The sequence below is a fragment of the Phasianus colchicus genome, chromosome 7 (genome assembly GCF_987193195.1).
Source record: "Phasianus colchicus chromosome 7, bPhaCol1.hap1.1, whole genome shotgun sequence".
Classification (NCBI taxonomy): Eukaryota; Metazoa; Chordata; class Aves; order Galliformes; family Phasianidae; genus Phasianus; species Phasianus colchicus.
Window position 1 is genome coordinate 7,321,513 of NC_143442.1, and position 26,357 is coordinate 7,347,869.

The 26,357-nt window shown below is 39.6% G+C and overlaps 1 protein-coding gene across 1 annotated transcript; it reads left to right on the forward strand.

The window, feature by feature from the left end:
* The first annotated feature begins 143 nt into the window (after positions 1-143).
* On the forward strand, positions 144-26,357 carry ACTR3 (actin related protein 3). The gene is made up of 12 exons (XM_031590711.2): positions 144-352; positions 14,130-14,185; positions 16,931-17,055; positions 17,593-17,703; positions 19,195-19,290; positions 20,085-20,192; positions 21,887-22,030; positions 22,718-22,891; positions 23,429-23,521; positions 24,044-24,169; positions 24,992-25,075; positions 25,459-26,357. Exons 1-12 carry the CDS (start codon positions 309-311, stop codon positions 25,552-25,554), a joined length of 1,257 nt encoding a protein of 418 aa, XP_031446571.1. The 5' UTR covers positions 144-308; the 3' UTR covers positions 25,555-26,357.

Here is a 26,357-nt window from a genome sequence, read left to right on the forward strand (position 1 = left end):
GGAGCCCCTCAGGCAGCCAAGAATTGCGATTAAAAAAAAAGCCTCCCGCCCGCTCCACTTCGCACCGCCGCTCAGGGGCGCGACCACGAGATCGGACGTCAGCGAGAGTTTGTCGCGCCCGCCCTCTCCGCCGCCGCGCGCAGGGAGGGGCGGGTCAGCCATCTTGGGCTCGCCGGGCCGTGCGTGCGGGCGGGGAGGAGGAGCGCCCGCCTTGCGGAAGTGCCCTCGCCCCCCGAGCCGGAGCCGAGCGAAGCCGGAGCGCGCCCAGGGCTGCCCGCCGTTCCCCAGCACCGTCGCTACCGAGGAGCATGGCAGGGCGGCTTCCGGCCTGTGTGGTGGACTGCGGCACGGGGTGAGCGCCGCTGACAGCTGGGTTCCGGCGGGGAGGGGCCGCTGCCGCCGGAGATGGCGGCGAGGGGCGTGCGGCGGCGGCACGGGAGGGCCGGGCCGGGCGGGATAGCGGCGCGCTGCCCGCTCCCCTCGCCCCATCCGCTGGCGGAGGGGCGGCTCGGGCGCGCGGCCCGGGAGGCCGCGGGGGCCGTGCCCGCTGCTTGCGGCGCTGAGGGCGCGGTGCCGGGCGCTGAGGGCGGGCGGTGCTGCTGCTGCTGCGGAGCGCGCTGCTCGGAGCTGCCGGCCGGCCGCGCGCTCGTGGCGCTGATTTTCTGTGCGTGCGGCTCGTGTCATTTATTCCGTGTTACTTCTCTCAGTGGAAGGGGAGAGGGGGAAAAAAAAAAAAAAAAGGAAAAAAAAAGAACCCCTCCCCCGCCAGTGAGCAAGCGCAGAGGAACTTCCTTAGTTTTGTCAAAGCCTCTTCCTGCTTTCAGGCTTTTATACCTTATAAGGCAGTTTTCGGTGTCAAACCTGAAGCAAATCCGTTTTAGAAACTCTTCTTTTTGTTTAGCAGCGCGCAGAAAGGTGAAGAGGACGTCATGCCGGCGATGTGCCGCGTGAAGCACGGCCCTTTAGGGAGGCAGCCCCGGGGGGTTCGGCTCCTCCAGCCCTGCGCTGGGTGCTGGGTGCCCTGCGGAGCTGCAGCACGGCCTGGGTGCTGCTGGGGTCGCTGGGTCGCTCACAGCAGCGCTCAGGAAGTGAAAACCACGCCACAGCAGCTCCCTGCAGTGCGGTCTTACAGACAGAATGTTTCATTTGAGCCCTTCTGCTTTGCGTTCTTACTGGGAGGAGAAGTTATAGTGTGTGGGCTCCTCTTTGGTTAGCACTGGTGGTTCTGCAGCTTGTCTTTCTGTTTTGTTTCCCGTCTGTCTTCCTGCAAGTAATGGGGGACGTTTCTGGGTGAATGCAGCCTAGGAGTAGATATTAACAGTGCACTTCAGAAAGGATGGGCTTGTCTGAAACTGAAAGCACATCCTCATCTTCTCTTCCAGGAAATGTAATTGGTTTAAGATATTAGTAAGTCTCTTGAAAGAAGAGCAGTTTTATATGTCTGTAGTGTCTATATGTTTAATGTTTGTGTACAGAAGTCATAGTTAGAGCAAGAGCGAAGCCCTTAAATTTTGTGGGATAAACAGAGCAGGAATGAGAGCATGTGGTTGCACGCATTGGAAGCAGTTCAGGTGTAATATGATGGATTGGCCTCTTCTCCCAGGTAATGAGCGATAGAACGAGATGTAACAGCCTCAGGTTCCACTAGTGGAGGTTCACGTTGGATATTAGGAAGTTTTGTCTCAGGAGGGGTAATAATGCATTTGAACAGGCTGCCATGGGAGGTGATGGAGCCAAGAGCTGTGGAGATTTGCTGCTGAGTGAGATGGTTACTGGGTATGGTGAGGAGGGTTGAAAGTAGAGATAGTAATTGCTAGAGTCAGGCAATTTGATCAGCGCTTCTAGTGATGCTAGCCAGAAGCAGCACAGTAGAATTCAGCTGTGCAAGAAACCACACTGTCTTCTTGATGTGAGAGGCATACCCAGGGACCTGAGAGTTAAGAACAAATCTTCCTGGAGAAAGTCAGTACGTAAGTGCACCATTAGTCAACCTCATTATTCAGGGCATGCTCTAATGTTCTGTTGTATGCTGCTGACCGAATCTCCCGACTGTTCTATCTTATTTATTTTGTTCTTCAGAGATCTCTCTGATGTGCTGTTTTACTGTCAGTCTGTGTTTCTTTGAAAATGGCGCAAACAGTTCTGCTGTCCTGACTTCTGTTTCTGATACATTTCATAGTGCGAGGTTCCTCTTTCTTGAAGTTCTGTTCCACAAAATTGTGGAAAGAAACTTTAAATTTTGGAAACTGACAGAGAATTTGGCATGTTAGAATTTGCTGATTTGGGTAGATAAAGGTGCGAAGTGGTGAATTGACAAAATGAACGGAGGAAAAATCTAATGCCTGAGACAAAGGAGAAATGTGAAAAAGGATGTAGTGGAATAGTAGCAGTAGTGAAATAGGATATGGTAGCATTATTGCACTGACTGCATCTCCCAGTGCAACCCTCCCTCCCTTATTTTTTTTTTTTTTGTCTTCTGGTTCACCCCTTCCTGCCCCATCTCACTTTGTGTGTATAAGCAAGGTTGCTACACACAAACTGTGTAAGCTTGCTCTGTGTTGATCAGCTGGGGTCTCAGCTGTGGCATTGTGTCTCTCTTTTGATTTTGAAAGGCAAGACAACTTAGAGAGAGATCCTGAAAACAAGAGGAGAAACTTAGAAAGTATAACCAATACAAAAAGGTTGAAAGGAACTGTCTTGTTAAGAGCAGGCAAGATTTTGTGCCCAAGTTTTCCAATAAGTACAGGATGTTTTGGAGAGCAAATCTTCCTGCATGCATGTCATGCATGTAGACACAAGTTCATCTGGGTGCAGTTTGATGTGAGTGGTTGGTGTGTTTTCTTTTTTGCCAGCTAATGTTGATGGGAAGGAGAAGGGTGAGACAGGGGGCAGGTGGCTCACTTGTGCTTCTCAGCATCAGCCTGCACAGATTAGCCATATGTTAAGAACCCCTTACAAAGCATGGAGGGAACAAAGCACAGAAAGGGTTATGGACAGAGGGCCCTACCTGTTGTCTGATGTTTTAAGAGTTAGTCAGATGTTTTAGGGATGGTCCAGGTGCAGCTGGAGCTGGCAAATGGGTGAAGTCACTGACATGCCAGTCAGATTATGGGTGCAGCAATAATTCTTCTAATGTTACACTTGTTTAGAGAAGTGAATTCTTCACCGGTTCCTGTGCATTCTTTGATTGACCAAACTTGCTATATAGAAAACAAGGTAATGAGTGGCTAATAAGAGCAGGTAAATACCTGATTGCTGCCTGAGAAAACCTACATATTTGAAGCTGCTTCTCCTTAATTACATAATGAGGTTACAGATGTGGAAATGACGTATCAGAAGAGCTCAATTAGTTCAAAGCAGTTGTTAAAAATTGTTATTTCTTTCTATAATTAATAGAGTTGCCTGACTTAGCTTTAAGTATATTGCAGCTGTAACACAGGATTGTAGATGTTACTGTCAGGAAGTCGTTGTCCACATTAATACTGAGTGTGATTTAACTTGGCTCTTGTGAATGCCTTTCCCTTCTCTCCCCACAATGCAGGCACCCTGTCTCCTCAACAGTGAGCTGAGAAGTAGCATCTGTGTTTTTAGATGTCCAGAATTTCAGTTCTCAGTTTCAAACACTGGTAGATTATGATGATGATGCTATGAATTATACTTCACAATTAGTGTGTGTGAGGACAAGGATTATGTACATTAAAAAAAAAAAGATTTATATCCGTAAAGTATATGAACAACACATCAAAGAAGGGAAAAGCCTCTTAGTCTGTAGTCTTCTACTCTGTATTTTTGTGTGTTTCAATCATTCTTGAAGTCTCTATGGGTGAGTACAGAACAGCCTGAAAATCGTGATTAAAAGCTCTTCCTACGCCACTTCAGAACTGAGATTGATTAGGCTGACATGTAGGTTTTAGCTGTCTTTCTTTAAGTGTTGTGAACTTATTTTTTTCTTAGTATGAACTCGTGTAACACTGAATTAGCTCATCTGGGTGGCAGCTAATTGCAGGCGTTCAAATTAATGGCTCTACAGTTGCACTGAAGTAAGTGGCTGTATAATCTATGGTGGGTCCAACATGAGAACTTAATTTTAGAAGTGAAAGCAATTTGTAGGAAAGCATTTGTATTTTCTGTATTAAACCTTCCATTTTCTACAGGCTTTATGCAGTTGTAGCTCTCAGGTGGATCCATTAGCAACCCATATTTGCGTTTTGTCAGTGAGTAACTTTCTTCTGATGTACCCCAGAATTTGTTTTGTAGGCATGATTGTATGTTAGTCCTCTGAGTAAATGCACTTATGTGGTTGCGTGGGAAATATCTTTTGTAGTTGCGTTTTGGTGTTCCTCTGACATGTCAAGCTGGTCCCTGCTTTAATTCCGTTATACAGGCTACAGAAATGAGTGTTGTTTTTTCTTCCTTTTCTTTCCTGCACGCTAGGGGAGAATTGAAGGTTTCAGAGCTGATTTGAGGAAGCCATGCTATGCTGTTCACACAGGGAGTACTTGAGGCCCTTGAAGCCAGTTGAGAACTTGGGAGATGGAGGCTGCTCAGCATTTCCAAGTTGTCTTGAAGCTAACAACTTTTCTGGGGATATAATTGTCTCCCTGAGAGTTTCCTGGGGAGTTCCTGTAACCAGCTTTCCTGCAAATGGAGGAAGGCTGATCTGCAGTGTGTGGTACTTCAGAGATGCTGGAGCTGTGTCTTTGTTGTGAGTTCTTTGGGGGGGTGTGCAGCAGAGCAGTTACTTCTCTGGTTAATCTTCATGCAGCATCTGTGTATCTTCATACTCTTAAATAGAGCAGAGTTTTTATTGGTTGAGCTCTTTCTAAAGAGAAAAATTATGACAAGACAGTGCTGCTCTATTTCTCTTTTTGGTTTGACCTGGTAGTGTCAGTGCGTGAGATCCATGAAGTTTATTAGATTTTCAATAGGCTGCAATTATGAGGTGAGAAATCCAGTGCTATAAAACCAATGTAAAGGGGAGGAATAGCCTACATTTTAACATCTTAGATACTTGAAATAAATTTCCTTAAATTTTATCTTATGTCAGGCCTTGGAAAAGACTTCCCAAACATTAAAACATGGGCTATTTCTACAGACTTTCAAATCCTAACTCGTATTTCATGTATTATTTCAGCACTACAATATCCTAACAGTTAACATTTCCATTAGATGCCTTGTCCTGACCTTTCAGAGGTTCCAGTGTTCATGAAAGCATTCTCTTTTGGGATGATTTTCTCTACTTTGTGTCATCCCAAAAGTCATTTTTCAGAACGGAAAGCATGAACAAAGTCATTCCTTAATGGAATATGGAAAAATAGTCTTCCAGGATTTTAAGAACATCTTTTGCTTGCCAGTGAATGAGTGGTCAGAGAGGGAGGAGGAAATGCTTCATCCTTAGTATGAAAAAAAAGGTGTTACGCTGGATTGAATTTTGTGGTTTTAAAAAAAGAAAACAACAGCAACAAAAACTCGTTTTAAATAATTGCAAATGAATTCTGTGGACCAATGGTGACCTCTGTTGTCTCTTAGTCTAGTATATCACCATCCATGCATGTTATGCTATAAACACACAATGTGCATTGTAATCAGGAATTACTGGAGTTGGGTTTGAAATGTGTATTCTTTACTTACATGGTCTCCTTTATATTCTTTTTTTCTCTATATCGGAATTCCATGACAGTGAATCAGTTCACGTGTTAGATGGCTTCTGACGTGTGTTCAGACGAAATTCATGATACTCTTCTGTCTTTCTGATCCTGCTTTTCTTCCCACTTAAGCTTGGTATTCAAAAAATTAAATTAAAAAAAAAAAAAGAAATAGACAAGGGGTGGGATGGAGGGAAACAATTCTGAGTGGAGAGCAAAACTGCTTTGCATCCATGGGCTGAATTTAATGATAAAAGAGCTTCCTTGATGTGCACCACAGCTCCTAGCTGTGTGTGTGGGAAGCTTGCACAATAAGCAGGACTGCAGCGTGACCCTGGTGGTGATGAAAGGCCTGAGGGAGGGATGGGTGACACAGGACAGGCTCTCTCCTTGTCGCCTGGTTGTTGGTTATTGCCTTGGCTGGATGCTTTGCCAAGAAAGCATGTTGGCTGCACCAATGCAATGCATGTTTGAGCAACTGAATTTCTGAAAACACAGTATCACTGAATTCAGAAATACTGTACTAGTTCCTAAGTAGTAATCCATCTCCTGTGTTATTGTATAGGCACATGCAAGACACTCTGCAGTTGCACTTTTAGTTTATGCAACTGAAAATTTCAGCATGATGAAACAAAATGTTGAAACATCACTGCAGGCTTTCTTTAAGAAATGTAAAAAGGCTTGGATTTCTGACTTTTTTTTTTTAATACTTTAATCTTAGACATTCCTCATTTAAAGACTTGAATGAAAAAAGTTAAATCCAAAAGCAATCTAAATAAAATCGTAATCATAAATAAATTTTCTGATCTTTTGCTTTGCTTAGATAAAGGGAATCGTTGTTGTAGTCGTTGAACTAAAGCAGATATATGTTGGTCTGTTGATCTAATGAGTATCACTGAGTAGACCCTTAAAAATACAGCTTTGAATGCAAACCTGTGGTTAAAATAACTCTGATACGGGCACTTATAAGAGTGAAGTTTGTCGTTTCCAGGTGTTCTGCTGATATATTTCTTTAACTTCTTTTAAATGATTCGGTTGCCAGGGATGATTATACCTAATATGAAAACTCATCCACTGATATTCTGTAGGGTAGGATTCATTTTTCATCATTTCATTCTGAGAATGAGCTCGCATTTTTAAGCCTACACATAGGAAAAACTCTGGGTAAACATGGATTTTTTTTTTTTCTCCCTTCTTGGGGCTTCTTTTCTCTTTATTATTCTCATGTGATTGCTGCCTGTGGCTGCAGCTGTGTGCCGGCTGTGTTTGGCACTGCTGCCTGCAGCCAGGAGGCTGTCTGCTAATGCTCTATTCCAGTTGTATCCTGCTACCAATGAATGAATCCAAGTGGTAATAATTTAGTTGATGCAACGTCTCATCAATCTTTTCAATATTCACTTTTTTGTCATGACTTGCTGTAGGTTTCCTCATGCTGTTTATCATCTGCGAGAACTTTCACAGTCTGACTGCTTGCATATTTACAGACTTGAGAATGTGTGTGATCTCACTAAATGAGACCTGCTTCTTTTATTAAACCAAAATTCAGTGATGTATTTTTGTCTGCAGCTCAGTAGGGCACATCTTTCTCCAAGACAACTGTTTCTAATTCAAAGCCATTTGAAGTAAGCATGGTGTAACATGATATATATGCACACTGGTATTTTAATGCAAGTGTATTCTTGATATCAAACACCTGGCTACCTGCTGGGGTGGCAGGCAGTGTTCTGGGCCCAGAGTCTCATGGGGCTTGCTGTGGGCTCCTCAGCTCCTTGTTGTGACTTGTTGGCCTGCTGAGTTTCAGTGTAATGCTGCTGAGGTTTTGCTGTTGTGATTGGGATGACAGCAGAATGCCTATTGATTCAGAGCTGGATAAATGATCATCTCTCACTCTTTCAGTCCGAAGTAACTCCACGGTTTTAGCTGCTGTGCTGTTTTTGTTGGGAAGGGCATCACAATTGCTCAGGTATCTATAAGCTGTGGCTCTCTGCATTGTGGCTTCAATGTGGCTTCTGCCCCTTTCGTAGGCAGGGAGGTGCTGGTGATACGTGATTTGTGTCCATAGAAATTGTTTGATTGAGCTGATCCTTCTTGTTTCAGCTGTTGCAAATTTGTACATAGCTGATCTATTCTCTTTTTTAAATGTCTGCAGTGTTTGGCTTATTTTAAGCAAATGATGCAGAAAACTGCCAAGTCAGTCTCCTCTTCGTAATAAATTTATAGCGTGAGGGATTAGTTTTGATGACTTCTGAACTTGGGGTATTGTTTCTGCACTGTTTGGACACTTCACACAGAGTAATGAGGCTGTCAAAAACACTCAGAGAAATTACATACAAATTAAAAACAAATTTACTAAAAAAAATGCCAGCAATATCAGTTTGTGTTGTGTGGGTGTGGTGTAACACAGAGGCACTGTTAAGATGCTTGTTAAAATAATTTAGTGGAAAGGTCTCAAAGGAAGCAGTAAGAAAAGAGAGAGCATTCTGCTTTTGCCAACACAAACTACTTTCATTATACAGAGATAATATCCAAGGCCTTTTGCTTCTCTCACTTTGAAGAAAATGTATTGAAAGCAAAGCTAACTCTTTTCTGTGCTAAAGGATGTGTTAGCGTTAGATATCTGAGTTGGATAGCACAGATATATATATAAAATTGACTGGGGCTGCATACTGAGCTGTTACCATCAGTGTCTGACCCACACTTTGTTGGTCTTAGATGTTTAAATACGGGCTGCTTTTCAGGTATGCTTTTTGTGACTCACTTGTACCGTGGAGTTTCTCATGATGAATGCATCGTGCTGTTTACATGCGGAGAGGGAAACTTCTGCCAGTCAAGTTCTCAGTGTGGTTGGTGGGTTTTTATTTGAATTACTGATGCAAGTAAACATGGAACAAATTTGGAAATAGGTTCTCTTCTGTTCTGCCCAAATGTTAGTAAAGGTAGGAGCAGTGCAGAGTGGCAGTGCTATCACCTATCCAGACTGTGGCTAATAGGATTTTCCAGGTGACAGTTTTAAAATGCAGCTGAACGTGCTCTGAATATCCTGTAGAATGTGGTGCTGCAGCTGCTGCCACCTTCTGCTTCTCGTGTGCACCTTGAGGGTTCTCTTCATCTGTGTGGCCATGACTTTGTGCTCAGTATCACCTCTTCAAGCTACATTTCATACGTATGGCAGTGCTATCTTTACGTTGAGTTGTAGATGTAGCTACTAATATAAAACAGAAGCTATTTTTTTTTGTCATTACCCATGTGTGCTAAGTGATGTTAACCTTTTTTTTTTCATTTTTGGGACACCACCCCATGGTGTCACATCTACACCTTAACAGGATGTAAGATTGTAAGAGCATTTCTAACCTCGTGTTTTCTCAGTTGTAGAGCTAATTCTTCAGCTTTCGCTATTGATTCCTTGAAACATCTGACCAGCGGATGTTTTAAGACTTGATCTAAGCAGTTGCTATTAAAAAAGTGAAGCAGTGATGTGTGAAAGATGATCTATATTCACTAAAGATATAAAGTGGTGTGAAGGGCAAGACTCATTCCAAAGACTTTTGCTGTCTTGTGTTTTACCAAGGACACTTGAAAAGAGCTAGTAAACTAATTTATTAATGCAAGTCCCATTTTCCTAATATAATCAGTTCCTTCGGGGACTGCTGGTGATCTGCTGCTGCTTAAGCAATTTGCACCTGGTGCTGGAGCTTTTTTAAAGGGGCAGGATGGCTTTCCTCTGCTTCACCATCTTTGTCCTGTCATTTCTCTCAGTGTGGGCTCAGGAAATAATTGCTGCCCAGGTTTTTCACCTCATCCGGATTTTGAGAAGGATAAAAGAAGAAAAGCAGCAAATAAAACTGCAAAGGCTTGTTCAGGCCTTTTAGTCAAGTGAGGCTAAGGGTTCATCCTTCCTGGAAAAGTTTTTTGCTTTTTGCAGTCAGCTTTTTATCAAAAGACACAAGACAGCTAAAAACTTATAAACTGTGACAGTGTTAAAACAGGATATTTAGTTGTTTCTGCTGAAATTGTTACCCTTGTTGTTTGTTTGTTTTGATGTGCAGCATTCCTGCTTCAGCAGTGTGGGACTCCACATGTTTCTTGCGGTTACCAGGAGGCAACAGCTTGCTGGGTTGCACGGGCAGACTGTGAGGAGCTGCAGACTGACAGGCAGAATCCCTTTCCTTTTGGTAAAAACTCAGCGCTTTGGCCATTTGATTTATTTCATTCCCTTTTGAAAATATAGCGTGTGTGTGTCCCTTTAGAACTGCCTCTCTTCTGAGGCTATTAGGCTGGATTTTAAGTAGAAGATCAGCAGGCTGCACTAGTGAAGGCAGTTCATGTGTAAAGGCAACGGACTTGATATTGTTGTTCACTGTTTGGTGTTTTATGTAACTGAGTCCCTGTTGGCTGGGAGCTTCTCTTTGTTCTTGGTTATTCTAAGAAATGGTCCCATGCAGCTGATTTCTCAGTTATGTTCCTGGGGTTGGATCCCTGAAGTAGCCTTGGTGCTGGGAGCGAGAGTGAGGTCAGCCCAGGGATCAGAGAAGCTGCTGGGGTCAGTGGCATTTGGCCAGGAAGGACAGTGAGAGCACTGGAGTCTTGAGCATCTGGCTTCAAACTGGAGGAAAGTAGTTCAGTTTAATGCCAGTCCTGGAACTTATGAGCTTCATTATCTATATTGAGTTTCAAATATTATAGGGGAATGGCTTCTTTTAAACCATTCAGTATGTTTCTTTTATGTGGCTAGGATGTGGTCCTGTGCACTGGGTAACATGCAGTGATTGTTGCTACTCCCACTGGCACATTAGCATTTGCAAAATTCACATGGGCTGCATCTTGCAAAAATTAACGTGTCTCTGAGGTATGCGTGTCTGTGCTATGCTGGAATAAAAGAATTAAGCATCCATTGAGGAGAGATCAGAGCTCTGACTGTACCTCCTCTCTGCCTGCACTTGGTTATCTGTGTTTTGGCACAGGGCTGTCTGCAAAATCAGTAGGATATGGCTTGTGTTGGGCTGCTGTGCCTCATGTACTTCTCAGAGTACTGAACAGATGTGTTATCCAACAAACAGTCTTCCCCAAGTTCCTCAGCCTTTTGTTACAACTGCAGTTGTGCTAGAATTAGGGTGTTTAATTTGGGTGGATATACGCAGAATGATGTTTATTGCGGACTGGAAAGAAATGGAGAAAAGGCACATGGTCATGGTTTGTGCCTTGCAGACGAGGCTTTTTAATGACATTCTTACTTGAAGTTTTTGCTCTAAGTGCTATTTCCTTTCAACTTTAAAGTTATTTGCATAACTGATAGGTAGGTAACATTCAAGTGAACTTTCCACTTTCATGTCATAGCCATAGAGATGTCCATTCTAGGTGAGAGAGCAGGAATGAGAGAGATCACATTGGTGCAGCAGAGAGCTTTGTGAAGAGCCTTGTGTCTGCCCCTTCAGCAATCTCCTGCAGATCAGCACAGAACCACTTCCTAATTCCAGGGTGTGGGTCTGAGGTGGGTGGCACTGTACAGATGCTCCTGTGTTGATGATGAGCTGCAGATCAGCAAAGTGTGGAGGAACCTTCATTAACCTCCCCTTTTTGTGGGGTGAATATCCCCCCCAGAAAAATGTGTTCAGCATTTCAGATAGAGAAATGGTCAGAAAGGAAACCATCTTTACAGTGAAGGTGGGATGCACGTTTTCACCTTGGGGATTTTGTCAGTCAGTTCTGCTGCAGACTTTAATATAAACCTGCATGGCTAACTTGTGTTCTGTATGAGGCTGCACAGTGCTTTCCTCTTCTACTGCTTCAGTGCCTCCAGTTCAGCATTGGAAAACTGAGTTATGTCTTGTGACCACCTGTCTGCCTTCCTCCATGGAAGGTGCTCCTGTTGCCTTGTGGTGCATGCAGCAACAAGCAAAGCTGTGACTTGCTGGGAAATATGATCCCCAGTTGGTACTGCCTTATCAATCCTAATATCAGCGTTTCTTCAGTATAAGACGGGGTGTGCCTTGTTCCCTTGTGAATCATCCATTACTCAGACACACGTTGCTGTGCCTGAGCTGCTTTGTGGAAGTCATATATTGTAAAATCCAGCTTGCCCAAGGTACTGCTGCTTTTTCTGTGTGATGTAAAAACATTTTACTTCAAATGGGAACAGTAGAATAGATCAGATCAATCTGAGCAGTATTCTTTTTTGCCAAAGCAAGTTAAAGAAGGCTTTTATTAGACTATACATTCAGAAAGCTGAGGATTTGTATTCACTTCTGTATATTTTTAAACTTATAACCTCATTGAAACTTGAGTGTGTGTGGACGTGGTGATGTGATGCTGAAGCTCGTTGTTCACTTGGTGCATTACCCTGCCCATGGCAGCCCTGGCACTGCGCAGAGCCCAGTGACACCAATCACTGCAGGCAGGGAAAGGCCTCAGGGGACAGAGGAAGAGGTCAGGCTGGGTAACTGCCCTAACTTGTGCTGGGTGATGCTGACATCCTGTTGCAGGGAATAGCCTGGCAAGGAAGCTGTGATGTACTGGAAATGTGAACCGTTGCACCGGGAGCTACATTGGAGAGCTGCTGCACTAATGCTTTGTTATTCAGACACCAGAATCCATGTGGTTTTCTTCTTTGTGTTTTTTCTCCTTATTTGGAAGTCTAAAAATGGGAAACTTTTTTCCATGTGTCAGAAGACTTTTTTTTTTTTTCTGCTGAGTAGGCCATAGTATTTTTAGATGTGCTGATTTTATTCTGAATAGAGTCTTTTTATTTAAAAATGCAGCTTGACTGTTTTCGGCTTACTGGATGTGTGTATGCTGGGTGGTTTCCAACACCACAAGGAACCAAACAGTATGTTACCTGCAACAGATCAGCTTTTCTTTGCTTTGAAAGATGGAATTTAACAGCCCAACAGTGAATTTCTTTTTGCTTGTGAAGGCACTTCTGATTTAGTGGGAGGCGTATGTAGCCTTCAGGGTCCAAAGTTCCTCTGCAAGATTAGCTTTAAAATCCTGTGTGCTGCAATTCCTGGTTTGCATGGCAAGGTGGGGGGAGTGAGTCAGTATTTGCTGGCCTTCTTCATTTTCTTTCAGAACTGAAAGCTTTGTTCTGCATTGACTGGTTATAGAAGCGTTAAACTATGGAATCCTTTAGGAACTGGATGGCTAGCACAAATTGCAAAAATGGTTTTCATATTACTTGAGTCTGCAAAGGGTGAGTTGCCTATCCCGAGTTCAGGCCTGTGCAGTACATAGAGCTGATCTCTGCATGAAGTATATGTTTCTTCTTGGTGTTTAACTCACTTCCATTAAGTATTGTATTTTGACTTTCCTTGTTCAGTGCAAGTTACTGTTGGTCAATTTGACACCAAACTGTTCTTGCAGGAGTGAATTCAGAGGTCCTTATTGGGTTCCTTCCAACTTGGGATATTCTGTGATTCTATAACCTGTTAACAAGTCATAGAGAAGATGGTTTTTGTAGTTTTAAAAATGTTTCTCTTGAAAGTGCTTTTCATTTCAGATGTATAAGCACCTGGTCCTGTCTTTAAGTTGGCAATTCTGGCCCCGCACTGATGCTCATCGTTACTGTCAGCAATAGAAACTGTGTAGGTTTGGGAATGTGAGCAACCTGTGAAGCTCCTCTAGCCTGGAAAAGCCCAACCTGTTACCATAGCTGTTGCCTAGTGTTTTGCTGTATTGTTGACACAGATTTATGGGTTTTTAAAGTTTTGCTGCCCTGTGCTGCCTAAGGTCTGCCAGGTTTGTATTCCATTGCTGAGAATTATAGAGGTACTGCTGTAGCATTCCTTGCTTTTGCTGACCATGTTGATGCAGTTGGTGTAACTACCCATCAGTATAAAGAAACTGCAGTCTCTGTTAGGTCTCTTGAACTTCTATGCAGGCTGTTGCTGAAATTCAGTGTGTTCCTTGCTTTGCACGTTTTGGAATCTGTTTGTGTTGCTCCAGTCTTTTGTAATGCTTCCAGCAGCTGGGTAGGTTTGGTACAGTGAATTTTGTAGTCCTTGGTTTTTTTTATTGGTAATCTTGTCAGTTTTTGTATTTGGTTATGGATATATATATCATTTATCATAGTACATTCTGGCAATGCAGTGGGTAGAGGTCTGTAGCTGTTCTCCTCTTGCTCTCTGTGTGTGAGCAGTGCCAGTCCTGCACCACACCTGGCTGGTGGTCCATGGGTAAGGGGGATTTTCCCCCTCTAATTGGCAGCTGCAACAATGCTTCTACAGCTCATGTTAATTGTATGGAAATATGCTATGGAGCTGCTGATGGCTGAGCGGGCAGGAACCATCACTTCAGTATTTAATTTTGCTCCTAAGCATTGATAAACTGAATGATATACTTGGTGTTTAGTAGTGTAATTCCACTTCAGTAGAACTCAGCAATGTTCTGTAATAGTAAGCATTGCTTTACTTCTTACAAATGTTTTCAGTGAACACACCTCTCTTTCCACATTAAAATGATCACATTTCCCTTCTTTTCTTGCCTTAACAGGTATACGAAGCTCGGATATGCCGGTAACACTGAGCCACAGTTCATTATTCCTTCATGTAAGTATTTGTTACTTGTGTTTAAATACTGATGTTGGACTTGCAGTTTACAGTGATTTTTTTACAATGGTATCTGCCATACAAAGGAGCAGTTAAAAATGAGCAAATTGTCATTGCTCAGAGGTCTTTTCAGACCTGTTGCTTTTTGTAACTGATTCTCAATTTAGGAAGATGCATTCATTAAAATAGCATACTAATATGATCTCAGTCTCTTAAGAAGTTGACTTCAAATGTGAAGCAGTAACACAGCTGTATTTGTTGTTAGCAGGTTCTTCCTCTGCTGATAGATCAGAAAACACTTCAGGGAAAAAATAATTATTTAAAAATTGTGTTTTAATTTCTAGGGTTTTAGCTGTTACACTTTCCAGGTATATCTCAGTACCACAGCTGTGCTACTTCATTCATTATGTTTTGCAGATGTAGAAGTAATTTTACTTATTTTATGTAAAACTGCTAATTTACTCTCTATCTTCTGAAATGCTTCTGTCATTTGAAGGGATGTGGCTCCAGTCTGGAGAGTGGAGCTCAATCAGTTTTCTTTAGAAATGCTTCACCTATTGACCTTCTACACTACTTGGCATTTTGTTGTTGTTCATCTCAGCCAAAGTACTAAGTATTACATCCTGGTAAAAAAAAAAAATAATAATAATAATAATCAGTGCACCCAATTTTCGTTGTAAATACAAAAGGAAAGGAGCTGGAAGTAACAATGCTTACGGCAATCAGTTCAGAAAAGAACTTCTGGTAGTTCAGGTTCTCTGGGTGGGTACAGAACATGCTTCCAAAAGTGGTTTTTACAGAAAGATTTTCTTCACATTAGGGAAATTTAAAATAGAGTATAACAGCAGTTAACTTCAAATGTTACAAAATGCTGGATCTTGTCAAGGTGCTTTGATGTTGTAATGTTTTCTTAATATTATTCACAGTTAAGATGTGTTTTGGTTTCTTCTTTGATTTCCAGGAATGGCCATGTGGTCATTTTGTTTTTCTTTTTAAAAACTGCTTGCTGTGGAACCAGTCGGAGCAGCATTCCTTCTCCCTTGCTCATTTGCTGCTTATCTTACTTGCTCCTGGTCTTAACAAAGTTTTATCTCACTCTTTGATATCATGGTCTTGGCTTAATTCTGAGTATGCTTCTGTAGAGATGACAAATGCTTGCACAGAAAGTGAAGTAAGTGGGAATGCAGTGGGTCAGTTCTTTGAAGAAACTTGTTCACTGTTTTCATTGCTGTCTGCTTTTAAGATCTAGCAGATCATTTGTCTTGCTTGATTTTTCTTCATCCTGTTATCCTGACCTGTGTTAAAATAATCAGCTTTCAATAAACCAGGAGTTCTCTGAATTTATTATACATTTGAAATTATAATTATCAATTATAGATAATTGATGTATTAGATGACTTTTTCTTTATATTAAAAAGGGGAGGAATAATTGAATAGTAGTTAAACACAAAAACTATTTTTTTTTCCTGAATGTTCATATTCTTGTGCCAAGCCAATCAGTGCCAAAGGCCCTGTAATAATGTTGGAGTGCTGCCTACCTTCAGCACCATTAAAGCAAGATTTTTGTTCCTGTTTGTGTTCTCACGCTGTAGTTCTCGATTCTGGTTATTTACTTCTTCTCACTTCTGACTTTCACAACCAGCACTGACCAGCTGTGTATTGAGATCTTTCAGACTGTAGCAGGGTGAAGCCCATGGGATGTGAAAGCTTTTAGAATGCTATGGCAAGTGCTGATGACTTACTTGAAACCACATGAAGTTAAGGTGCATCTGGACAGCAAAGCTGTCCCTGGGTCTGCAAGCCATGAAAAATATTTGGCAAGATGCTGTTTTTGCTTGCAGCAAACACTGGCCTTACAACATCTCCTTCAGCTTCTTCTTCTTACCTACCCCTCTGCTTCTTGGCTCCCACCCTCTTGCTTCCTCTCTCCTCTCATGTAAGCTGCTACAGAAGTTGTGGTATGATGCAGTTTTCCTTCTGAAGAGCTCAAAATAATGCATTTTGTTCAGTTTTCTGCAACACTTCAGTTTCACTGGCTGCGCAGCTCTTCTGTTGCTGCACAGAAGGGAGGAAAGGGGAGAAGAATGTGGCCTCCCAGTGCACTGGGGGTGCATTTGCCCCACATGCTACACGTTTCCAAATCCTGTAGCTGTGTGTGACCTCAGGCTCTGTGAGCTTGTCATGGTTCTCATCAAACAACATTTAGGTGAAGGTGAGGATTGAAATAATTTTGCATCTGAGAGAGTTTTCAGATGTCCCCTTTTAAGTAATAGGGGCTGATATTAATGCTTGGTTCTTATTTCTGCAAATTTCCCACTTGTATTTTAAGACTTGGAAAAAATATAGTAGGTTTTGCTGGCACTGTGACCCCGGTAGTCTGGGAGTTGATGTAAGAGAGGAGAGAAAAAGACATCTGTGTTCTTGTGGTATCTCATCACCGATCCATATCTCCTAGGTTCCATGTTTAGCCTTAGCAGTATTTCTGGTGTTTTTTCTTTATTTGCAGTGCGTAAGTATTGTGGAAGGATAAATTACCAAGATGCTGTCTCTTAATTTTCCCAGTTATTCCTTGAAGCCAAAGAGATTTATAGCATTAATTATTAGTGTATCAGCTTTTCTGTGCTTATGTCAGAACCAAAGGATGAATATAATTGCAGTATTTTCCTATTTCACAATACTAAGGTTCCTGTTTTTCTCAGTGCTGGATATATAATCTAAAATATCATTTTGTTTTCTTTATTAAAGGTATTGCTATCAAAGAATCAGCAAAAGTGGTTGATCAAGCACAACGAAGGGTTTTGAAAGGTGTTGATGATTTAGACTTCTTTATTGGAGATGAAGCAATAGAAAAACCAACTTATGCAACCAAGGTACTGAGAGACATCTGGATTTTCCAATATTCTTAGAAATCATCAAGCATACAGTAAAAAGCTTGTAAATGCTTCTTGAATTGTAATCTTATTTTCTTATACGTTATTGTAAACGTTTGATATTAAATCAGTTTTGCTGACCTTCAGGAGTCTGTGGGAACTGGGGGAGGAGAGGCCCACAATATTTCATAACAGTATATTTCTTTTGAACTGAAGAGTGGCTGAGAGAGTGTTAGGAGAAGATAGAAGATTCTTTCTTGTTCCTTGATGTTCTGTCAGCCACTCAGAATCAGGATACTGGCCTAAGGGGCTCGTAAGATTTATCCTCATACCACTATTCCTGGTACCACCATTCTGTGGTACTGAGAAACACTTAACATGTTGTTTTTGCAAGATCAGAATTTCAAATAGATGTCAGGTTAGATAGGGACAACCTAATGCAAGGTTTTTAGATGTTGATAATATACCTTTAATGCAATTGAAAACATTGTTTTTTAAGTTTGTTTCCAGTTACATTTTGTTATCGTTCTGTAACAGTGGCCCATTCGCCATGGTATAGTTGAAGACTGGGACCTGATGGAAAGGTTTATGGAGCAAGTAATCTTTAAGTATTTAAGGGCAGAACCTGAGGACCATTATTTTCTTTTGGTAGGTAAAATTATGTTGTGCCTGTGAAATAGTATGTGACAAGGGTTTTGTGCTGATTTATGGAACTATTCTCAAATATGAATGTACTTATCTTGAAAAATAAAGGAAATATAAATTGCACAGAATTTCCTGGCTTGGCTTATCACATTCACATTTCTTTAACTTTCTGAAAATGCTAAAAGCCAGTTTTTTAAAAGCAAGCTTTCTTTCCCTCCTTAATTTTCACACCAACTCTGTCTTCTCCCTGTTCTATTATTTATTCACTGAATTCAGTAGTGGTGCTTGCATTTGAGCACCTCTATGTTTTGACTCCATGTAATTATGAGAATTTTGTTTTTATAGTACTGCCACCTGGATAGTGTATCTAGGATGAAATTTTGTCTCATTTCTTTATGAAATTCAGAAGGATTGGTTGTGGTACACAGACATATCAGGTTTGAATTGAGGTCAGATATTCTGAAGCCTCTCCTGTTCCTTAGCATTTCATTTAAAGCCATTGAAATAACAGTACTTTTAAGTTTGAATTTTATAGCACAAGTTTGGAATTGAGTGCATTGGTTGTTCTTGTTATATATATATATATATATATAACAACACAACTGCCCTCTTGAAGTAGATGTAATTAGATCTAGTTGCTCAGGGTCCTTCATTCAAGCTTTGATTATCTGCAGGGGTTGAGGTGCCATAACGTGGGCTCTTCTCCCACTACTTCACCAACCCTCACGCTGCCTTTTTTTTCCCTCCTGATAAATAATTATTATTTCCCATGTTGCTGTTGGTCTCCGTGACCTCATGTTGTGTCACCTTTATGAAGAGTCTGACTCCCTCCTGTCTTTATCCTTATGTGGTTGATGCAACAAAAGATAGATGCTTTTTCTCAGAGTGCTGTTCAAAATGCTCTTTTAGAGGAGAAGGTTGCTAATATGCATGGTACTTTTACAGAATCTATAGTATGTTACAGTATTGTGTGTTGGTATTAGTTGCTCTGTTAAGCACATTTCTGCTATAAACTTTTGTTTTATAATCATTGCCTATTGAAGAAAAAAAGCTTTTTTTCTTCAGTGAATTTCTGATTTTTCTTTAATATCTGTACTTTGCATACTGAAGCCTTGCATTTGACATGTTCAGGTTTATAGTCTTTGATTCTTTGTGAAAGCATGTGTTATAATAAGCTGACCAAGCCACAAATGGGACCACCGATGTAAATTCTTGAACAGTAATTATTTTAATGTTTCTCATTTCTGCTTTTTCTGTTTATATTCAAATCATTGTGCTTTTACAGTGTGACTTGTAATAATTCTGTTCATGTCATGGGTGTTCCTTGATTTTCTTCATCACACTATTTACATTTAATAACACCCTTTGCACTTGACTATTTTTACATGCTGTTCTTGAATGACTCATCTTTCAAAATTTAGCTCTAGGTGATTTTTGAGAGAAGTTTAAATGTTTAATTTGAATGCAAGTAAAATGTCTTTCTTTATTTCATAGACTGAACCGCCATTAAATACTCCAGAAAATAGAGAATATACTGCTGAAATCATGTTTGAGTCTTTCAATGTTCCAGGACTATATATTGCTGTTCAGGTAAGAGCAGAGCTATTTAAGAATGCTTCAAGAATCACTCAAGATTTTATGTGCTTTGGTCACCATTTCTACTGCTAGATGTTTATCTAGGTATGTTACTCAGCTCTAGGTATAGAGTAAGAGCTCTAGGCACAATGTAAAATCTTACTGCACCTTAAACAAAGCCCACTGCAATTGTGGTAGTAGGCTAAATGCTGTGTTCCTTTTGAGATGAAGTAGCAAAAAGGGTCTTTATTTTGGACATGCTTAAAAAGCATCAGAAGGCAAAAGCTATGCTTCTGCAGGCGTTTATTTGTTTGTTTGAAAGCTATTGTATACACACATTACAAAATCAGTTTTCCTTACCACAAGAGAATTTCAAACACTTTTCATTAGCAACTGTTAAGAGGGAGTTTCCGTCAACAGGGGGAAAAAATTGAAAGCAGACTAATGGAACTTGTCTGAAATCTTGTTTACCAAACAAAGGTTTTTCCTGTTGAAACACATGCTAAAATACTTCAAGCTGTCCTAAGCAGGCACTTATTTTGTTCCAGTGGATTTTAGATTTGAAAGGGTAACATAATTCTGGGAGATGTTTGTTCATAACCTGCAGAACAGCCAAGAATCACACTTGAACTGGAAATTTGCAACTTGGAGATAAGAGGAAGAAAGTACTATTTAATGTAAAATAAAACATTTTCAAATACCTGGAATGTTCATTAGCTGGAGCTTATCAGAATGCAATGTTGGAAGCTATGACATCTGCAGTGCAGTATTTTTACTAAGAATCATATTCTGTGTTCTCTTTTTACAAGGCTGTCCTTGCCTTAGCTGCATCTTGGACGTCAAGACAAGTAGGAGAACGGACACTGACTGGCACAGTTATAGACAGTGGTGATGGTGTCACTCATGTCATTCCTGTGGTAAGTATACATAAAAGCTATAGAAACAACAGGGGAGCAGTTTGTCCTTCAACTTCTCTGAAGTTTTAATTTATACAGTCTTAATATAGCTAGGAATGGTGAGAAGTGTCAGATAGTTCCTAGGGTTGTAGGCGTGGGTTTTTGTTGCTTATTTTGTACCACAGGAACACTTGGAAGAATTTCACTCCAAACTTGTCAGAACGTATTTTTTTCAGTTGATTGATCCTGAAAGATAATTTGCAAGACTGTGCTAAATGATCAGTGAAACCACATTGCCTTATCATATTTGCAGTCTCTTCTGCTCATAAGAGTCAGCGTGCTCTTTGCAATAGTCAGTCCAAAAAGTTTGGAAGCTGCTGTTTAATTCTTCCAGCTTATAATAAAATGTTACATCTGCCCTCAAATATTTCATATTGTTTACAGTTTTTCTCCCTCTGTGTCATTTCCCACCTGAATAAAAAAAAAAAAGGTTAATTAATGTTGAATATCAGTTCCAGTATACTGTTTTCAACAGCAGAAATTGGTATGATCATTTACTTTAACATTTATATTTGCAGTTTCTTAACTGACAAATTACTGTTCTTATGGTAGGTATGTATTTCCTTTTACAAATCTAAATTTTATAATTGCAGCATTCATTAGTGTTCTTTTATTTCCAATGCCCATCTTTCATTGAGGAGGTGAATATTAGTCTAGGCATGAGGAACATTTTTGTTAGAAAAACAAAGTTAGATTGTATAGATTTTAGTCTGTAAAAATTACAAAGCATTATCATGCTACAGTAACCTGAGGTGGTTTTTTATTTGTCATACCAAAATATAGCTTCGATTGTGATCAAAATTATGCTGTAACATAGAAATTTCTTATTGATTCTTATTCTTACGCTAAGTGTGAGATGGCATGTTTTTAATAAGCCTTACAGAACAATTTGGTCTATTATTGAATGTGGCAGGGTAGTTGGAGATTCATGATCCTTGAGGTCCCTTCCAACCCTGGCCATTCTGTGATTCTGTAATTTGGGATTCCAAAGCTTGTTTAGCTGTTTTTTAAAATTGTACTGACAATAGTACAAATTTAAGTTGAACTTTTCATGTGCTTGAGTGCTTTTGGTTTCTGCATTTAGACTGGATATTTTCAATGTCCCAGTACTGTCCTCTAGGATGAGTATGACTTGTAAGGGTAGACTGATGGATGAGTTTGTGCCAGCCTGATGCTATAAGCCATCTCAGTTAATGGGCTCAAATGATGCGTTTTCTCTTTGCTCACAGAAAATTAATCTTGGTTCATGTGAATTGTATCATGACTGTGACTGTGGAGCCACATCATTTATTTTGAAGTAATATTGTAAGATATAAGGCTCCTTGGCCTTTTTGATAAGAGTACCCTCATTTTAAAGAGAAAATAAATGCCAAAGAATAGTGAGTATAGCAATCTGTCTGTCCTATGTGTTAGTGACCTTTCTGTTCCTTCTAACCTTTTAATAATTACTAACAAAATGTAAAGCAAAACATTTTACCGAGTAATATAAGGCCTCTAGAGAAGGGGGCTTCAGGTATTTAAGAGCCAGCCTTTAAAGGTTTCAATCTCATCATCACAGGTAGTGAATAGGAGTTGACACTCTGTGGCTCCCCCTCGTTTCTAAGCTTTGTTGGAAGGAATGCTTATCAATGTCTTTCTCTCAATTTTATCTACAGGCTGAAGGATACGTGATTGGCAGCTGTATCAAACACATTCCAATTGCAGGGCGCGATATAACATACTTCATTCAGCAGCTGCTGAGAGAGCGAGAAGTAGGAATTCCTCCTGAGCAATCCTTGGAAACAGCTAAAGCAGTGAAGGTAGCGTGAACTTTGCAAGTATTAAAGCTGCTGTAGAGTTGAGTTTGATAGCAGTTATTAAAAGTACAATCTCTTAAAATCATTTTCTTCCACCTAACATTGCTGTTTCTAATGAACATAAAAATATCTACGTAACAGTAAGCATGGACATCTTAAGATGCGTTACGAGTTATATTCTCTTTTGCCCACGATTTCAATCTCCACTTGACCCTCCCCCTTATTATTATTATTGTAATATTAGTAGAATGTATTCTTAGTGGGATGTGTAATGTAAAGAGCTGTAATTACTCTCTCATTCTTGCGTAGTACTGATGTTTTCCTTTTTATACTACAGTGCTATCTTGAAAGATACTCAGCTTCAAGTAGGCTTAAGCATTGTTTCTATGGCAATTCTGCAGTATACTTTAGAACTCATTTCTCAACATAATAGAGATTGAGAGGGGAAAAAAAAAAGTAATTTAACCCAGCAGGATGTGCTGCTTTCAGTGCTACGCAGAAATGATCTCAACTAGCAGAGCCATCATCAGACTGTATGCAGTAGATGTCAGTTCAGTTTTTGAGGCAGATTCTGTATTTGCCAATTTCAAAGCTTTTTAAAAAGTTACTACACTATTAAAGGTATGCTTTTTTTTAAAGAATAGCAGAAAACACAGTATGACCTTGGAACTGTACATATTTCCTTTCCAGGAACGTTTTAGTTACGTTTGCCCTGACTTAGTAAAAGAATTTAACAAGTATGACACAGATGGTACAAAGTGGATTAAACAGTATACTGGAATTAATGCTATCTCAAAGAAAGAATTTACCATTGATGTTGGCTATGAGAGATTCCTGGGACCAGAGATATTTTTCCATCCTGAGGTAAGTTGATATGAATTGTCCTTACTCCATTCTAGGTGTGTTTTAGATGAACCCTACAAATAGTATTTGTAAATTATTGAAATGTTTATGCAAGTTTAAAATTTCTCCTTGTTTCTAAAAAGATACCAGATACTGGATATTGTTAAATCTCTGTTCCGGCGTAGGGAAAACTTAAGAATAAAGTTATCCCCTGCACTGAGTCCTTCCTATCAAAAAGTTATTTTTTTCTGTTAGGGTGTTTTTCTTCAGTGCTTGTGATCTGGAAGGGCATGTATTCTTTGACTTGTGGTGATTAACAAAAACTATATAGGAGAATAGCTGACAAAACAGATATTTCAATTTTAATATTCTTTCTTAAATTCTTTAATATTCTTAAAAATGCCAGCAAATATAGCTGATGTATCTAGTCCATTAGTTTTTTCACTACAGTCCCAATATAAAAGGATGATTTGTTCTTTTCTCCTTATTTTTGGCCTTCCTTTCTTTGCTGTATGTGGTTCTGCATGCTGACCTGACTGTTTTTATTCTTGATTGTAGTTTGCTAATCCTGACTTTACGCAACCAATCTCAGAAGTAGTAGATGAAGTTATTCAGAATTGTCCCATTGATGTTAGACGTCCTCTGTATAAGGTCAGTAGCTGAAGTAATGTTTTTCTGTAGTACTGGTTCTGGGAGGATGGTGGTTTGTATTGAAACCTTTTGGAAACTGGGATTAAGAAAGAAAGCATTTTAAAAGTAGATAGTAAACCATTTTTCTGGAAAGCAGAAGGCTTTACGTTCACATAAATTTTTTCAGAAGGGGATGTTTCATTGCTTAAGTGAAATTTTAATGAAATAAAGGAAATAAAGGAAATTAAAATCTGAGCCAAAGAAGTGAGGTGTGCTAAGCTATAAATGGATTTTAAATCACAAGCAATTTAAATGAGTTAACCTCTTTGAGAATTCATATTCTATCATGCTTCAGGTGTTAAATAATTTAGAACAGGGTAAAAACACACCTGTATGTTTGTAAATTTGTTTAAAAGAAAAAGGCAACAAAAAAGAAATTAGGAAATTTGTGGAATTTAAGAACTGGATAAAGCTGGAGATGTATCTTTTTAGAAGCATTTAATACAATTTAAAAATTAATGTATTTATTTTTACTCTAAACAGAATATTGTCCTCTCTGGAGGCTCAACCATGTTCAGGGACTTTGGGCGCCGTTTACAGCGAGACTTGAAAAGAACTGTTGATGCCAGACTGAAACTTAGTGAAGAACTTAGTGGTGGCAGACTGAAGGTTAGTTCTTGTAGCTAATGCATTTAACAGGAATCTCTTTTAATTTGGATTCCTTCTACTTTTGACCTCTGGTCTGTTGTTTGCATTTTTTTTCTGGTGACTCAGAATACATAAATGACACTAACAGGTTAAATTTCTTTATTTTAAGGCAAGAATGAAGGGATTTTCTCATTTATTTTTAATTATTGAAATAACTGGACAATTTCAAACAATGCTATTTTTAAGTGCATCTTTGTAATATGCCATGTAGACAAATCTGAAGTTTGTTATACAGTTTCCTAGCTCCAGTAATGTTCTCATTTCTATTTTTAAGACAGGCTTTAGGTTGTGGTTCTGAGCACAGCTGTTAATTTCTTGATCATGGCTACATTTTTTTTAATCAATCTGCAAATAATGTTAAAATAATGACAAATTTAAAAACATGTTTCTATAAAGGTTATTTTTTTCAAAAGGAGTAAGTAGTATGGGTCTTTTTTTGCAATTGAAAAACAGTACTTTGAGGAAATTAAGCAGAAAATTGAAGGTCAATAATCAGAGAGGAGGAACCAGAGCAGAGCTCTTAGGAGAAAACCAGCATGAATGCAAGTATCTTTTAATATCTGATAACATAAATAGCTCTTGCTACGAAATCACCACTTTGTTTTTAGTCAGGGTTGTACAACTGAAAAACTGATAGTATAATCATATATTTACATACCCAGCACTTAGGAAAATGGTAGTTTGTGAGAGGCAAACTTGGAATATACGGTCCTTTGAAAAGATTGTTTTTTCAACTACCAAGAATTAAATATTTTTAAATACATTCCTTTTTTTCTTTTGCAGCCTAAGCCCATTGATGTACAAGTCATTACACACCATATGCAAAGATATGCAGTTTGGTTTGGAGGATCAATGCTGGCTTCCACAGTAAGTTAGCTATAAAGCTGAATGTGTCTAAGCCCTGCGTGTGTTTTTGGAGTTCTCATCTCTCCTTAGTTCATAATAAATGCAGTTGGGGATTTTCTGATGAGTAACAAATATTACCCATTCCACCTAAGCTTTTGCATTAGGCTTCGAAGATCTGAAAGAGCAAATGAAAGCTGAATTACACTTTTCTGTGTAAAGTTTTTTTAATGGTGATTTTGGTTTTGTGATGGAATATGTTATTTGCACTGTTGTTTGGCCACGTGACAAATGAGATTTATTTCAGGGCTTAGAAGTTTGTTTCTTTTCCCATTTGCTATATAAATGTTAGTATTGTTAAGCTGAGATGTGAACACCACTGATCTTCTTTCTCTTCCTCTTTACAGCCTGAATTCTACCAAGTATGCCATACCAAAAAAGATTATGAAGAAATTGGTCCTAGCATCTGTCGTCACAACCCAGTGTTTGGAGTTATGTCTTAAAGCTGACCATGCAGGGGTCAGGGATAGGGAGGTGGGGAGGAGTCTTTCTGATTACTTGTTTGTCTGATGGCCGGTATTAAGATAACAAACATGACTTGACAATAAGGAAAAGACCAAACGCAATTAAACAAGGTTATTTTAATAAGTGTCTCAACATGCGGATGTAGTGGAAAGCCAAAATGATCACGTTTTTTCTTTAGATTGATTATTTGAATCTGTGCGTAACAAAGTGGATTTTAGTTCTTTCTGTGCCCTGATATTTTGTATATTAATGAATTATCCAAGATTTGATGGGATTTGACAGTGTATAGATAGTCAGCTCTCTAATGCTTCAGTTGTACCCTTTCATGGGTACAAAGCTGGAGTTTGTTTATATTTCTTACTTTTTTATACTTTGAGGGAAAAAAAAATACGGATTAAAGAAACTGTAATATTTGAGGAAAAAAAGAATTTACCAGTGACCATCTTTAAAAATAAATTAAAAAAAAAAAAAAGTAATCATGATTCCTGCAACTAGTTGTTGCAAATCACAGCCAATCTAAATCCCGGGTTCCATGCAATGCGAGTGCTTTTGGAACTAAGAAGCTCCTATCTTGGATTAACTGATGCCTGCCTAGTGCTTTCTGATTACTCGGTGCATTTTCATTCTATCTCTTGCTTAAAAAAAAAAAGAAAAGACAAGACTTGGACCAGTATTGCAGTTCTGTAGTGTCATTTCTAATTAAAACCAAATAATCAGGTTATCAAAATTGGTGTATTTAAAGCCTAACACCATTCCAATAAAGGCACAAAATTTCTTTTTA